At 41.1% G+C, this 16,332-nt stretch overlaps 1 protein-coding gene and 1 long non-coding RNA gene across 3 annotated transcripts; both read right to left on the bottom strand.

Annotated features, from left to right (window-relative positions):
- Nucleotides 1-814: 814 nt before the first annotated feature.
- hsd3b1 (hydroxy-delta-5-steroid dehydrogenase, 3 beta- and steroid delta-isomerase 1) lies at nt 815-11,153 on the bottom strand. Its single transcript, XM_028022732.1, has 3 exons — nt 10,037-11,153; nt 5,914-6,078; nt 815-2,626 (listed from the first exon to the last, which is right to left on the bottom strand). The coding sequence occupies exons 1-3, from the start codon at nt 10,185-10,187 to the stop codon at nt 1,818-1,820; spliced, it is 1,125 nt and encodes a 374-aa protein (XP_027878533.1). The 5' UTR covers nt 10,188-11,153; the 3' UTR covers nt 815-1,817.
- Nucleotides 11,154-14,521: 3,368 nt separating this feature from the next.
- Nucleotides 14,522-16,182, bottom strand: LOC114148892 (uncharacterized). Of its 2 annotated transcripts, XR_003596375.1 has the most exons (3): nt 15,610-16,182; nt 15,390-15,451; nt 14,522-15,309 (listed from the first exon to the last, which is right to left on the bottom strand). It is a non-coding gene; the product is annotated as an uncharacterized LOC114148892 (long non-coding RNA). The 2 variants fall into 2 exon arrangements; XR_003596374.1 differs by having other exon boundaries at nt 14,522-15,451.
- Between the last annotated feature and the right edge of the window lie 150 nt (nt 16,183-16,332).

Genomic DNA, 16,332 nt, shown 5'->3' with positions numbered 1-16,332 from the left:
CAGAGCTCAATAGTAACGAAGACCTTAGTGGGAAAAGGGACAAACGTGCAATAAAAGCTAACTTTGGCAGCCGTCCGCGAAAATACGGGGGGCCATTTTCCCAAAAATCTAAAGTTTCTCGGAGAAACATGAAAAACACAAGTGGAGAAATTATGATCTGAAATGGAAATCTGGATAGCTTTTGTTCTGATATATTTTGCTTTCTTGAAAGAAAAGGGGAAAAAAAACACACTGGATCTTTTTGTTTGTTTTCTTTTAAAGAAATTTTATTTTATATATATATTTTTTGGAATCTACACAAATACAAACTATTAATCTTAAAGTTATTTCTGATTTTCTCATTTAAACAATACAGTCAAAAATCAACCAATAACAACTCGTAAAACTATCCATCCATCCATCCATTTTCTGTTCACCCTTGTCCCTAATGGGGTCGGGAGGGTTGCTGGTGCCTATCTCCAGCTACGTTCCGGGCGAGAGGCGGGGTTCACCCTGGACAGGTCGCCAGTCTGTCGCAGGGCAACACAGAGACATACAGGACAAACAACCATGCACACTCACACTCACACCTAGGGAGAATTTAGAGAAACCAATTGACCTGACAGTCATGTTTTTGGACTGTGGGAGGAAGCCGGAGTACCCGGAGAGAACCCACGCATGCACAGGGAGAACATGCAAACTCCATGCAGAAAGACCCCGGCCGGGAATCGAACCCAGGACCTTCTTGCTGCAAGGCAACAGTGCTACCAACTGCGCCACTGTGCAGCCCCTCGTAAAACTAAAAGCTTATTATTTGGATTCGTCTGTCCGTTTGTGTTTTACTTATGATTGAAATGGTTCATTTTATTGATTAATAATAATCATATCTTCATGGTGTGATGTGTTATTGCTTCCCTGTATATATTTTCCAGTATCAGTGTAGCGCAATTAACACGAGTTTACATGTTTGAATAAACTCAATATAGCAAAAAAAAAAAAAAAATCACATTTTGACGAGAACATTCATTTACTGCATTGTGGCATCAATCAATAAATCCATCAAAGACTGACTTTTACAACAACGCTGACACCAAATTGGTGAGGAAAACAGAAAATGCGCCATGAGAAAAACCAATTTTCCCTGTTAGTTTTATTAGAATGACAGCTGGAATAAAACTCTGTTTTTAAATGCATGATTTCTCATAGATGTTCATCACCCAACTTAAACAGCACACTATGTATTTATTGATACTCATACATAGTGAGAGACGGCGTGCGGCGTCCTTCTTGTTGCAGAAAGAGAATTTACCCTGAAAATGTCACATTTTTAATTTGGTTAACTTTATACAGTAGAGCCAGGGCATATTAGGAAATAAATACTTCTGATAATTGGTGATGAATCTCCTCAAAACTATTTCTGTAAATTAGATTTAACTGAAGTTAGCATTATTTAACAGCAAAAATACATTAATTGCTTTTTCACAATGATTGGTACCAATCTAATGGCTAAAACAAATGGAACTGATTTATTTTAGAGAAAGTACTAAAGAGAGAAACCAAAAGAAAGAGCGAAGAGAAGAAAAGAAATCAAGCATGTGGCTTTTTAGGGTCAGCAAGTCTCCTTCACAATCTATTTTAAAGCTTTCGGTTTCCCCTTTGCAAGGGGTACCAATAACGGTGAAGGACCTTGCGTGAGTTAATTTGAGTGATTGCGTCTTTAAAACGAGCCAGATGTCATTCATTTATTTCTGAGCAGCTCCTTCACACTGCGGCTTCAGCCACTGAATGAAATGTGTGTTATTCTGGAACGTATTTCCCAGTTTTAAGACTGTAATTTATTAACCGGACATGATTTTTTCCCTCTCCGCTGGCAGCTGCGAGGCGAGCCATTCGGTGGTGCGTCTGCGCGCTTCCTTCCAGCTGTACCTGGGGACGTAGCCCAGGTCCTTCTTGGCTTTCTCGTAGGAGAAGGTAAACGAAGTGTTCAACAAGGTGAGCAGCTGCCGGTTCATCGGCGGCACGATGCGGACAAACGGTCGCAGGATCGTGCAGAGAGCTTCCAGGAGAAAACACAGGATGTAGAAGAGGCGGAGCGGCAGCACGAGTTTGTCCTGAATGCCGAAGCCGAGGGGAGACATCAAAACGTGATTGAAGTCCGAGTAACTCATAGGCGGGGTGTCGTCGGAGAGGTAGTAAAACCTCCCTCCGACCGCGTTTCTTTTTTGTGGATCTTTAAGGCTACGGGCTGCCTGGAGGTGAGCGAAGGCCGCATTGCCCACGTAGACCGGGTTCACGTGGGCCTCCGGCACGGACATGCGAAAGAGAACGTTCTTGTTTCGTATGCCGTCGCCCATGTGGTACAGCAGGAAGCGGCAGCCGTCCCCGTAGATGTACGTGGGCCTGAGGGCGCAGGTGGAGAGGCGGCCTCCGTTCTGGAGCGTCTCGCCGTTGGCCTCAAGGGTTCTGTCCTCCGCCTCCTTTTTGGTCTTGCTGTAGTTGAACTTCAGGGTGGTGTCGTAAACCGTGTCCTCGGTGCCGTTGATTATCGGCTCTCCTCGGGGGTTCGGGCCCATCACTTCCATCGTGCTGGTGTAGATGAAAGAGGCCACGTTCTCTTGGATACACGCCTCCAAAAGCAGCTGAGTTCCTGCAACGCAAAAGATCACAAGTTAAGCTGGTAACTATGGTAACTATATCACTGACTAATTAGTTTAATCTGAGAGGACAGGCTCCCCCTTTCTTCATTTGCCAATTTTCTTGTTGCTGTTGAAATTGATTCTTAGTCAAAACAATCCTAAAGAAACAGTTTTCAAATTATGATTTCATCCAAACAAGCTAGCCTGGTAAAAACCAGATCCTTGTTCTACGCTTCGCTTCATTCAGAGGGTCTGGATTCTCGGTTGTTGAGAAGCGATTGCTTTCTGGAGGCGTGGACTGTGTTGGACGTTTTAATCTTCATCCAATTACTTACAAAGCTTACTGGAAATTGCCAGCGCTGTAAACAGCCATCCTCCACTCTGAAAAGAGAAGAGCCAAGCCGAACGAGGCGGCTGTTGATGTTAATTCAATATTTGGAGGTGTGGCCAACCCGGACTGCACGCTTCGTTCACTTCCTCTGCTGCCATTGCTAAAACTACAGGCAAACTACGATTCTAAAACAGCACAGAAAATTGATCTTCTGCTAAAAAAAATCTTCTGCTGTGTGAATTGGCAAAATTCTGCCGGAGAAATACAAGTCATTGGGAGAAATTCCAGACAGAGCAGTGAAGTCAGATGAGAATCGAGCAGAATTGCGTAGGAAGGTGATGGCTGGCTCTATGCAAACCAATCTGCCACAATATCAAAATATAATTTCCCCTGATTAAATAATGAGCTATCTGTGATTATTTACATCTTTTTGTTTCTGCACTACCAGCTACATATCCAGGCTTGATTTCTGCCAGACTGGTAGAGTCAAGTCTGATAATAAAAGTCACTGTGGTGGCGCAGGGGGTTAGCACGCCCCACATTTGGAGGCCTTAGTCCTTGACGTCGCGGGTTCGACTCCCGGTCCCGGCGACCTTTGCCGCATGTCTTCCCGCCTCTCCTCGCCCTCTTTCCTGTCTGCCTACTGTCGCAAAAAATACGAGCCACTAGCACCCAAAAACTCTTCGGAGAAAAAAAAAAAAAGTCACTGACTGGTCAGAAAAGGAACGGAGGATGATGAATTAACATTAACATTGACGTCTTGTTCCGATTGGCACTTCTCTCTTCGCAGGCAACATTCGGTAAACATTATAGCATCAAACTTGTGTGTTACATTCTTCCCGGACAAATGTTAGAGATTGGGTAAAATTAAAATTAAAATTTCAGCAGAGTCCACGCCTCAGACCCTCTGAACGAAGCGTAGAACTGGCTTTCACCAAGCTGGGTCTCTGGTGAGTCACAGTCAGAGCAATTATCCACAGAGGGAGAGGAATACGTGAAGCCATGGCAAATCTTCCCAGAAGTGACCGGCCTACCAAATTATTTCAAGAAAATCATCCAGGATGTCACGAGAGAACCAAGAAAAACACCTTACATGGTGCAGGCTTCAGGGTTCCAGATGTAACAATTAAAAAAAAAAGATTGAGCAAAAATGGCATGTGGTGCAGCATTAACAACGCTTCACTTTTTCCACATTTTATGTTACAGCCTTATTCCAAATTGTGTTAAATGAATCTCTTTCCTTAAAATTCTATATACCCCATTAGGACAATGCGATAATTTAAAAAAAGATTATTCAAATTGATTAAAAATAGAAAACTAATAAATCACATTTACATAACTATTCTCAGCCCTTGCCTGGAACCTCAAATTTGAGCTGTTAAACACTGATTCTCTTTGAGATGTTTCTTCAGCTTAAATGGCCTCCGTCTGCGGTCAGTTCAGTTGATTGTACTTGATTGGGGAAGGAGCACACAGGTTTATATGAGGTCCTGCATCAAACATGAAGTCAAAGTCAGCAGACCTCTTAGACAGGATTGTCTCATAACACACATTTGGAGAAAGATCCATAAACATTTCTGCTGCCTTGAAGTTCCCAGTGAGCTCAGCGGCCTCCATCATTGGTCCATGGAAGAAGCTTGGAACCAGCAGGACTCTTCCTAGAGCTGGACGGCTAAACTGAGCAATTGGTTGGAAAGGGCTTTAGTCAAGGAAGTGACCAAAAACCTGATGGGTTCACTCTGTCAGAGCTCCAGCATTCATCTGTGGAGAGAGGAGAACCTTCCAGAAGGACAACCATCTCTGCTACAATTCACCAATCAGGTCTGCTTGGTAGAGCGGTCAAACGAAAGCCACTCCTTACTGAAAGGAACATGGCAGCCTGTCTGGAGTTCACCAAAACACACCTGGATACTCCGATCAGGAGAAACAAGATTCTCTGGTCTGATGAGACAAAGATTGAACTATTTGGTGTGAATGCCAGGCGTCATGTTTGGAGGAAAATCGGTATGGCTTATCACCAGACCAATACTCTCCCTAAGGTGAAGCGTGGTGGTGGCAGGACAGCGACCCAAAGTACTGAACCGCTCTGTGGACGTCCAGGGGTGGCCAAGCCAGAGTCCAGACTTGAATCTAATTGAACATCTCTAAAAAGACCTGAAAATGGCAGTGAACAGACATTTCTCATCCAATGAAGATTGAGTAGAACTGCCAAGAAGAATGGGCAATAGTGACCAAAGATGGGTGAAGTGAGCCGGTGGCATCGTCGACTTCAGGCTGTAATTGCTGCCAAAGGTGGATCAACAAGGTACTAAACGAAGAATACCGGCATAAATGTGATTTCTTGGTTTTTCTATTTTAATTGATTTGCAAAACATAATTTTTTTTTTTCCACATTATCATGATGGTAGAGTATTTGTGTGTAAAATTTTGAGAAAAGAGATTGGAACGTGAGGAATGGGGTGGAAAAAGTGAAGCGCTGCGAATTCTTTCCGGATCCACTGTATGAATATGAGTTTCAAGGCCAAAACTCCCCCAAAAACACAAAGATCCATCTCAAAGTTAGCCAACAAATATCTTGGTGATCCTCAAGACTTTGGGGAAAATATTCAGTGGACTGGCCAGACAAAGTGGACCATTTTGGGAGGAAAACAACAAAGCATTTCAGTAAAGGAATAGTTTTATCAAAAGTCGTAACATGGTGACGACATTGGACTGCTTTGAATTTTCATCAATCGGATGTCAGTGACACCAAGGGTGGCACAACTTGATGTTACATCTAGGGGATAATAAGTCATGAAATCAACCTTTTAAAGCTGCCATTTGAATTTAATCAAGGTTGTCTTAGCTTCAATTTTAAATTAGTGTAGTGATTTGAATCAAAAACAAAATAAATCCGTTTGGGGTCAACGCTTTCTCACTTATTGCTAACTTATAAAGTCAGCTTTCACTCGGTTTGGAAGGTCTCACCTTTGACGTTGACTCCGTACATCTCGCTGTACTCCATGGACTCGGTAACGTCGATGAGGGAAGCGATGTGGAAGACGGTCGATGCGCCACGCAAGGCTTTTCTCAAGAAGTCCCCGTCTCTGATGTCCCCCTCGAAGACGCTCAGTGTTGTCTCGCCTCTGCAGTCTGAAAGGGAATCAATCAGGTTGACATTTTCCACAAACTTGAGATGGAAGCTTGGACCTCTTAGTCAAACATGAAAACAAAATACGACTTGAAAACCCTTAAAAGCAAATGTCTAATCTAATTGATTCCTTTAGGTTTTTCTTAATTTAATCACTTTAATTATTTAAAATTAAGTACTTTAAGAAGGGCAACATGTACAATTTATTAACACCTTAAGGTGAGGTTGCACAATGCGACTACCAGATGCCACAAGACAAGAAATGTTCTATCAGATGAAGGAACATAGGTTGCTCAACTCTCAAGAGACTATTAGAAGGGTATTGATTTCACAATTTTTCATTTTAGTTAACACATTTATGATTGTGGCTGATATTTTCTGTGTGCTTTGAAATGAACATGGTTTTCATTTTTAACAGAGATGCATCAATATGATTTTAATATCAGTATCGGTCGAGGTATTGAAAAATTCTAGATCAGATATCGGCGACAATGTGCCCGATCCAAAAGGACAGATCTATTGGGTCTAACTCTATGCTTCGTGCTCTGAGCGACGTCATGTTTTATTTATTATACATTATATTCTGAATTCCTAATTGCACTTTCTGAGTGATTTGAAAGGTTTGTTGCAGATGATTTTTTTTTAGGTTTGACCAAAGTGGTCAACCTGTTGTTTTTGCCAGCTTCAGTTAATTTACTAGTTATTTTGCGGATTGCACCAACTTAACAAATTAAAGTTGTTTTTCCATGTTTGACCAGGCTTGTGAAGCAATTGGTGTATGTTAGTGTGCTGTACTGGTGGAGAGTTATCAAACAAATTTGTAATTCAGTACATTTATGTCTGTGTTTTAAAAAAAGAAACATTTCAAGTCAATTCAACGCTGTTTTTCTGTATCAGATCGGTATTGGCCTCAAATATCGTTATCGGAAAAAAAAGGCAGATCGGTGCATTGCTAATTTTTAGTTAACAAATTTGAGCCTTTGGCCTAGAAGAAAGAAAGACATTCAGGGAAAACATGTTGCTTTTTTTGTTTAATGTGATGCAAAATCTTCAAGTTGGGAACTCTAAACATTAATTGTCTGTTTTATTCAGTGTGAGCGGCGTTTAAAAGTCGTGACGTGAACAGATGCAGCAGTGATGATGAAGGCAACGTCGACGGTGTCATTCTGAAAGTGTGGTTTATCTAAACATTGTTCACCTTATTTATGTGCAAATGCCTTGCAAAAGTCTTTTTATGTCTTATATGCTTCCCTACATAAATGTGACTCTCCCATGTGACGCCGTGTGGAATCTTCCCGGAACGAAAGCTCGTGATTTGCCAACAGATTGCAAACTGATTCCCCATTGGGAAAGGGAGGGACGTTTTGCCTCTATATGCTGTGATTTCTGTAAATAAAGGAGAGATTTTGCGGGCACTCTGGTGTGTGTGGTTTCTCCCTCTGTGCAGAGAGCTTTCATGAAACAGTCGGTGACTGCAAGGCAGCTAATTTGGGATTAGCAATCTGGTTTTGGGAACCAGTGTTTGTAGTCAGGCAATCAGGGTGCGGTTGAAATGATCTGGTCTAGCCCTTTTGTTTTTAAAGAGACAGTATTTAGTGTTTTCCAGGTAAATTTTTTAGCACAGTCAAGTAGCTACGTTAGCTGTACTTGCCATAAAAATGCTACATATATCAAATATGTCTTAAGAGAAATTTGACTTTGATAATTAATGGCTTAAAATTGGGCCTCTGTCACTTTAAGAAACTCCTCCTCTTTCTGAAACTCCGCCTTCAGGAAGTCATCACAACATGGCTCCTCTATTAACCCTTTAACATCGTTTTTACCAGCGTTTCTCTAAGAAGTAGCTCCTATGATGAGCTCAGCTAGTGCGCAGCTCCAACAGGTGTTTGCCAATTGCTGCTGGCTAGTCTGAAGGAGCCGAGTGGGGGAATGACAGGGGAGGACTGCTCTGTGATCCGGCTTAGAAAATGCAGCTCAGGGGTGGAGCTCCATCCCAGAAGGCGGAGCCAGGTCCACCCAGGCATATTTTATAGCTGAATGGTTGCCACGGGAGATTAAAGGATTTCTCAAACATGCATCAAAGAATCAAGGCAACACTCCAGGTGTGTTTTTCGATGAAGGAATAACATTCTAACATGATGCAAAGCTTTAAAAAAGTAAATTTTGCATAATTCTGCACCTTTAATATAGCAAAAAGTATTGAAGATGTGGGAAAAGATACAAGAAAGAAATAGAACTTTTGGTCAAAATGCAAAACTACAACCTCACTGTGAAACATAGTGGTAGAAGCATTATGCTGTGGGAATTACTTTCCTTGGCAAGAACAGGAAAGCCAGAAACAGTTCGCTAGGAGAAGAAAGGAGCTTAATCAGATGACGGCATATTCATATCTGTTTTTATTTGACTTCTAGAAAAGGATGTCACTTTTACTTTTTTCTTTTTTAGATATTTATAAAAATTAACTCTGTTATTTCCCTTCCACATCACTATGATGTGCTACTTTGACCCTTGAAGAACATCCTGAAGTTTGTAGGTGAACTTTGAGCAAAAAAACCCCCAAAAAACTGAAGAGGTATGAATACTTTTGCAAGGTGAGGTTTACAGTTACATGTAGTAAATGTGAACTTCACAACACGGACATAATCAGCCCTAAAAATTTGGAGAAAACTTTTAAAAGTAATTATTCTAGTGCTCTTTAACCAATCTGAGCATTTATTTGCTTTTTAAATCTACTTTTAAGGTATGGCTAACTCAGAACTAAACCTACCAGACTGAATGTGGAGGAGGAAGCCGCACCTGCTCGATATGTTGATTACGTATAAATCCTTGTTATGTAACCGTGGTTTTATCTCTGAGAAATACAGCGAGGCTTGTCCACTTGGTGGTTCGTAAATCTGGGCCTCCTCTTGCTGGAATGTGCTTCGGTATATAAATCAATGCGTGTTTTCAATTAATGAAGTATCTGCACTTGTTTTTTTGGGGTTTGTTTTTTTCACACCAGGAGGACATAGGGATTGGCTTTCACACCAAATTCCGAATTTAATGGAGCGAAGACGACCGAGGACGCTTTGAAAAAACAAACAAACAAATCAAAAATGTTATCAGACGCTGCCAAAAGTGCGCATGCGGCTCAAAGGGCCTCCGAACATATGATTCGTGACTCGGTTTTAAACGAGCGCAGTGACAATGACCCGGATGGTACCGACTCTCTTTGGATTCTAGGATACAGCAGCTGCGGGTGCCAAAAAGGAGAAAGGGAGAAAAAAAAACAACAAACCCTTTCATGCTTAATTTGTCAGTTCTGCCGCACTGTTTGGTTGAGCCCGTAACTGTAGTCTTTTACAGGGGATTTATGGTGTGATTCTGAAAATCCTGCTAGGATTATGTCTGATGTTAATCCAGAAAACTGTCTGAAAGCCTCAAGTTTGCAAGCATTCAATCCTTTGCTTCCTTCATTCCTGCATACGTGATCTGTCCCCACTTTCTATAAAACCCCGTTATTGATACCGCGGAAAATAAAGTCCCATCAAATCTGGTTCTCTTTTGGAGTCCTTGCTCTTTCCGAGCGCTGTGGAGTCGCCTCTTAGCACTTTTTTTACTGCATGTCGGGAGTTTGTTGTTGTGTTGGCTTTTACAGCTCGACTGATTTTCTGATATTTTATTTCGATTCTTATTCCCCCCCCCCCTACCGGACTCAAACCGATCTGACAACTTTATCCGCCATCGCTGCATTCTATTTTTCACCCTCTCGGGTCCACTTGACTTGCTTTACGCTCAGACGTACCTGATTTGAATGAATTATCTGTCTAATTAAGCAAGCATTTTCTCGCTGGGTTTAATTGCAAACACTTGACTGAACAGCGTCGTAATCCCGCAGCTACCTTTTTCCGTTATTGTGTATGTGATTTGGGGGGGGGGAAAAAAAAAGAGAAAAGAAAAAGAGAAACTTTTTCTTTTTACCCTCCAGATTCTCCAAAACCTGCGCCTGCACGTCTCTGTCCAGCAGCCGGATCTCGGACGCTTTCTCCTCCTCCAGAAGCAGCCGGACGAGCCTCTTCCCCAGGAATCCGCAGGCTCCCGTCACCACGCAAACATCACCTCTCAGAGACATCGCTGGAAAGTCTCAGAAAAGTGCAAACAAACGATAACAATGATGATTTAAAAAAAAAAAAAAAAAAAGAAGAAGAAGAAGAAAAAAAAGGCAATATTCTTTCTTTCTCCTGTCTCTCCTTTCCGAGGACCCTCCTCAAAACGAGACACTGGAATTGGACCGCAGAGGAGTGTACATTTTTTAGGGCTTCTTGGGGTTTTCTTTCTTTTTTTTTTTTTTGGTGTTCTGTCAGTGGGAGAACAGCAGCACCTTCTGCTGTCTCAGCCTCGGTGCTCCACTTTTTGTAAGAAAAGTTACTAGAAAAAAAAAAAAAAAAAGAAAGAGAGAAGTATTATTTGCTCCGAGGGAGTGTGGGAAAAAAGGGGATGGGCTCTGCTACTCCAGGAGTAGAACGTGATGTTTTCTGGTGCTGAGCAAAACGAGGCCCGGAGGAAGTTGTGGAAAAGGTAAATGGGCCGACAACATGTGTGTGTGCACAACACACACACACACCTGCTGCGCGTAACATCTTGAGCTGTGAAATAAGGTGGCGAGAAAAAAGTGAAAGTATTTTTGAATAAACATTCTGAATAAAGTCAATTAATATATTAGCATTTTAGGTTATTTATACTGCTTTATACTCCAAAAATGTTATTGATGTTCTAAATTCACTAAAGTAGAAGAACTGAAGTAACAAAATAAACTATATGTACTGGGTTTTTTCATCTATTTCTGCTATTTTCTGGCTCACTTTAAAAAATTTTGCAAATATTTTGTCTTGTCAGACAATGATGGTCATTTACCAGTCTTTTCTATTCTAAACACGTGTATACATGTATTTACATACATAAAGCCATACATGTAAACACATGCATACACATATTTCTTCTTTATTAACAGTACAGTGGATCTCAATGTATTCCTACTTTAACCCTTTCATGCATGAATTATGATCCTTTGTGTCAGAATTTTTTTTCCATTTAAAATTTTTTTTTTTCTTAAGGCATAAAAAAAGGTAGGAAAATGTTTTTGTAAAAATACATTTTTTTTATGTGATCAATTGTAATTTTGTCCAAGTACAAAGTTGTTATTTGAAAAATACATCAGTAGTATTGTTCCTTAGGGGTTGTCTGATGTCACAATATTTTTTTTACTTGCAAGAGTCGTCTACAGTAGAAGGAGGGACCGGGTCGGTTCTCCTGCTTTTTTGTCTGTCGGCCATATTGTATTTAACAAAAATAATTTCTTGCATTTGCAGCTGATGGCCAGTAGTTGATGGTATATTTTATGATGCATTAGTGTCCACTTCAGTGGTCTGTGTGCATTTATAACATAAAAATCCACAGGAAGCACAAGAAAATGGCTTTTAGATAGCTGTCCACTGTAGTGACCACTATGCATGAACGGGTTAATATTTGCAATTCACCAATTCTTGGGCTTTTTGTTTTGTAGAGCTTAACTCTGATCTATTTGCTGAAAAGTTTCCAATATCTTCCCCCTAAAATACTTGAAATAAAATGCAGCGAGTGACATACGTATATGAAATATTAGTAGCACAATGCTACTTAGCTAGCTTTTAGCTGCAGCTCACAAACGAGGAGCGCTCTTCATAGCCTCTGCTGCTATAGTGCTAGGACTTCTGCTGCTGTCTGTATTAACGCAAATTAACTTGTATCTGATGTCTTAAGTAATAAAATAGGCAGCTATAAGCGTGGTACAGGGGTTGTAAAGTATTCTGAGTTTTTACCTAACTGAAGGCGGCTTTGGAAGCGGGCGGAAGTCGCGCTGAGAAAATCAGGAATCGACGGCAGGTCGCCGCTCTGCCTCCAGTAATGATTTATTTTCACAATTTAATTCACAGGTGTTTACATTATAACCAGCCCCGGCTCCAGACGAGTTTAAGAGGGGGGACATCGGCTTACTTTCGATCTAGGTAGCTGAACATACACAACACCAGTAGCTTATATGCTACTGATAACAGGCTTAAAATGCCGTGTTGGTATTAGCTAGCCATCTTTTAGCTAACATTACCTGCATCCAACAGCTTTACTCAACTCTGTCGGTTGGTTTGGGGGGAAAATGCTGTCTAAAGGTTTTTGCGTTTTGCTGGTTTGCTGCTATGATTCTAACACACACCTGTGTGTGTGTGTGTGTGTGTGTGTGTGTGTGTGTATATGCAGCAGCAGGTGTCCTTCGCTGCCGGACAGGCAAACCCAGCGCGAGCGTCTTAGCGCTCATGTTGCGTTTAAAGGCGGCTCGGAAAAACACGTTACAACGTGTTAACAGCGGATTAAACTGTTTTAACTGCTACAAATTTGACAGAGGGCACCGATATGAGAAGTGCAGAAGCCCTTACTGTATCAAATCGATATAGGAATAACAGAGAGTTGGCCACTTATAGGTAAAAGCAACAAACAGCTTCCAGAACAGGGGGGTGGGGAGGGGACGGCTGACTCCGTGGGCAGGCAATGCCTGCCCATGCCACCGGGCCTGGCTGTGCTTTGTTTCTTTCAGAAATTGTGACATGCTGAGTCTTTTTTTTTTTTTTTTTTTGGTAAAGATATGACTTTTTAAGCTCAGATGCTTTTGTTCCTCCCTTATTAACGTTTGGGTTTCAATCTCTGGAAATGTTCCTTTTTGCTGCTAAAATGTATTAAATGTAACTCCTGTGTGTATTTTTAGAGGGGCAGTATTATGTAAAATCAACTTTTTTTTTTAGCTTAAAAAAACCCCGTCATGTTTTATTATTATATTATATCAAAAACATATCTGGAGTGTTGCTTTGATTCTTTCATGCATTTTTTGACAAGTCCTTTAATCTCCATGGCAACCATTCAGCTGTGCAAAGCACCTGGTTGGACCTAGCTCCGCCTTCGAGGATGAAGGTCCTCCTTGGAGCTGCAGTTTCCGAGCTTCCAAGTTACAGAGCAAGGCTCCCACACAACTCCCCCACTCAGCTCCTTCAGACTAGCCAGCAGCAATTAGCAAGCACCTGCTGGAACTGTCTCCTGAGCTCTTTCTTCTCAGAGCAACACTGGTAAAAACGTTGTTAAAGAGTTAATAGAGGAGCCATGCTGTGATGACTTCCTGAAGGTGATGTTTCAGAAAGAGGAAGAGCTTCTTAAAGAGACAGGAACCCAATTTCAAGGCATTAAATTACAAAGTAAAATTTCTTTTAAGTCATATTTTATATATATATATATATATATATATAGCATTTTTATAACAACTGAAGGTAATATAGTTCCTTAATTGTGCTATGAAAATGCCACTATGTGCCTGGAAAACCTAATACCTTTAAGCTTCTTTTCTTAGCCAAAGTGATGACTTTCTCTCCCTCTCTTTCAGTTTATAGTTAAGTTAACTTTTTTTTCTGCTTTCCTCATAAGGGCAAATTTACTAGCAACCTTGGTGAGGAAATACAAGTTGATTCAATCTTTACTGAACTATATTAGGAAACTAATTCATTTCCTCTTGGTGTGTCTGTGTATGCGTGTTGGTGTGTGTGTGTGTGTGTGTGTGTGTGTGTGTGTGTGTGTGTGTGGGAGGCGAGGGGCAAGGTTATATCAGCCTAATGAAAGATTTATCTCAAGGTAAGATCCGTCTGACGCATGGTCAGGCGTATTTTTATTATACCACGATTAGTTGTAGCTAGCCCCTTGTTTGCTCTGTAAACTATAGTTCGGAGGTCGAGTGGCTGACTGATGGAAACTGTGAGCATCGTGGCAGGTTTTACCTTTCCCGACCACTATTACCAAACATAGATGCACTGTTTTACTGGACATATCGGTTAATTACAATAAATTAACAGCCGCTGGGCTTTTTACAGACTAATCCTCCCACAACTTCCTGTGTTTTGGACAAGCTGAAACCTTTAAGATGTCAGAATGTTTATGGGCCTTTTTCTTTTTTTGTTTACTTGCAGGATGTGAGCCTTTACTGGTCAAACCTCGACCTCAGATTCCAATCCTGTGTGGTTCTCAGGTGCGTCCCAGTGAATTAGAACATCACGGAAAAGCTACTTGATACATCATGGTGATTAAAGAACAAGGTTTCCCCCAGAAAACTTGCTAACCCCGGTGGTTGGGTGTTAGAGCAGTCATTCATCCAGCGGCCCGTCGTGTGTTTGAGTTCAAAAATGTTTAAAGTTGACAGGATATTTGAAAATATCACTTGATAATTGTGTGTTATTAAAAGATCGGAAGATTAATACCTGAATACCAACTATAAAGTCTTAAAAAATGAAAGTGTAACACAGTAGAGAAGGGTATTACATATATTTTGGATAAATGGGCCAATAGGTTCGGCTATCAGAGCACAGTGGAGTGTTTAAATGACACACAAGGGCAGTTGGGTGTATTTAAAGAACTGGTTTTAGTGACAGAAAACACACAATTAACAGTTGCACAAAACACACAATTATGAAAATAAAATTACACACAATAAAATAAAAAAAAGAAATAACAATAATACTTGGCCAAGTGCTAATTCTTAATTTCAAATAATTCGGGTGCACCCTGGTAATCTGCACTCCAAATTGTATTAGTCAGCAGATTAATCAAATTAATCCCAATTTGGTTTGATTCAACTTCATTCACAGGAGAATTTCCACCACAGCTGTGCGTCACAATGTCCGAAATAAAACAATCCAAACAGTATTGTCCAAAAATCAATAAATTAAAAAAAAACAATAATAATGGAGAATGTCAGTTGTAGGTTTCACCCATAACCGTGTGTGAAGATGTATGTTGCTCTCCTACCACACCGCAGGGTGCAGCATGACTCCAAATGGGATAGACGAAATCTGGTTCTCTCTTTAGGTCCAGGTGGGAAGGCTCGCCATCAATATCAAAGGAGGGATCCTCTTCAGGAATGATCCAGTATAAAAAAAAAACCTGACCTGTCAACAGACAGGACCAGCAGAAATACAGGACTTTACCAAGCCGTTCTAGCTTTAATCCTTCTTTCCAACACAGTAACAAAACATTACCTAGTTACTAAAACAACGGATATATTTTTTTAACAACAATGTAACAAACGACAAAAACACAAATAAAAGGCTCCGAATATGCTCACCGATCTCAGTGCGACACACTTCAGACAACCGTATAGTGAGTGGGTCTCAATCCGGATGCGTGGGGCACTAAACGATGTAACAAGGCATATTTGATCTAAATAATATAAACTTAATAAAATAAAATTATGTTAAAGCCTAAATTTTACCTTTTATCTACGAAGAACAAGCTGAAATAACTGCCAGAAAGAGCCAACGATTCCTAACGGCTCTAACAGTAAAAAACTGAAGTTCAGTTTGTATTCATTTAATAAATAATTTCCAGCACAAAAGCTGGACAATCAACATAAAATCTATTTACAAAAGAGTTTATCCACAATACAGTTAATACAGCACGTAAAAAATACTTTTAACTGTTGGGATACATACTCTGGCGCTGCCCCGCTCAGCAGTCTCACCGCGTCGGATCTCTAGAGCAAAACCAACGGTACTGCAGACCCGGGGGAGAAGGGCGGGATCCACAACGGCAGCCTGCACCCTGATTGGTCCAGACGCTCTGGAAACTAAACTTCTCATTGGCCAGGCAGACCACCCAGCTTCCTTAACCTCTTCTCTTAAAGTGGCATACCCACTTTATGTGGGTTACACCCTCCCCTCTGAAGGGTATGCCCGTCCCTGGGCATCTGCAATGTGACATGGAGTCACACAGCTTAAGGATGCCTGACGGAATTATGGGATACATTCTCAAAACCATTCAAGGAGCTAGTCAATGCATCACTTAGACCCTGGAACAGAGAATTCACCACCATCATCAGAGGATTTCCTAGTGTTACATAATCTAATCTGTTAGGCTTTGTGTGCACTCTTTGAGATCGACGGAGAGATGTTTCAGCATCTTGAAGTCCATCAGTCTGAAACTTTAAAGGTTCAGGCTGGGCAGTGACAGGTTCATTTACTTCACAAAACCCATCATTGCATGCTGCATCTGAGCTCATCTCATTATCTGGAAGAGTTTCTTCAGATTGCTGCAAATCGAAACACTGAGGGGATCTGTTTACTGAGTTCAGTTCAGGTGAAACGTTTGCTTCGGATAATCTGTCTTGTTCAGGTGAGTTGACACTTTCAGGTGAGTTGACATTTTCAGGTGAGTTG

Source organism: Xiphophorus couchianus, chromosome 7, assembly GCF_001444195.1.
Source record: "Xiphophorus couchianus chromosome 7, X_couchianus-1.0, whole genome shotgun sequence".
Taxonomy (NCBI): Eukaryota; Metazoa; Chordata; class Actinopteri; order Cyprinodontiformes; family Poeciliidae; genus Xiphophorus; species Xiphophorus couchianus.
Note: the sequence above shows the minus strand (reverse complement) of the source record. Positions and strands in the feature narration are given on the sequence as shown.

Coding starts and splice junctions, on each gene's coding strand:
- hsd3b1 (XM_028022732.1), bottom strand. CDS start 10,187: ATGTCTCTGAGAGGTGATGTTTGCGTGGTGACGGGAGCCTGCGGATTC. Junction 6,079..10,036: donor GGTTTTGGAGAATCTGGAGG/GTAAAAAGAAAA, acceptor ATTCCCTTTCAG/ACTGCAGAGGCGAGACAACA. Junction 2,627..5,913: donor GTACGGAGTCAACGTCAAAG/GTGAGACCTTCC, acceptor TTTGCGTTGCAG/GAACTCAGCTGCTTTTGGAG.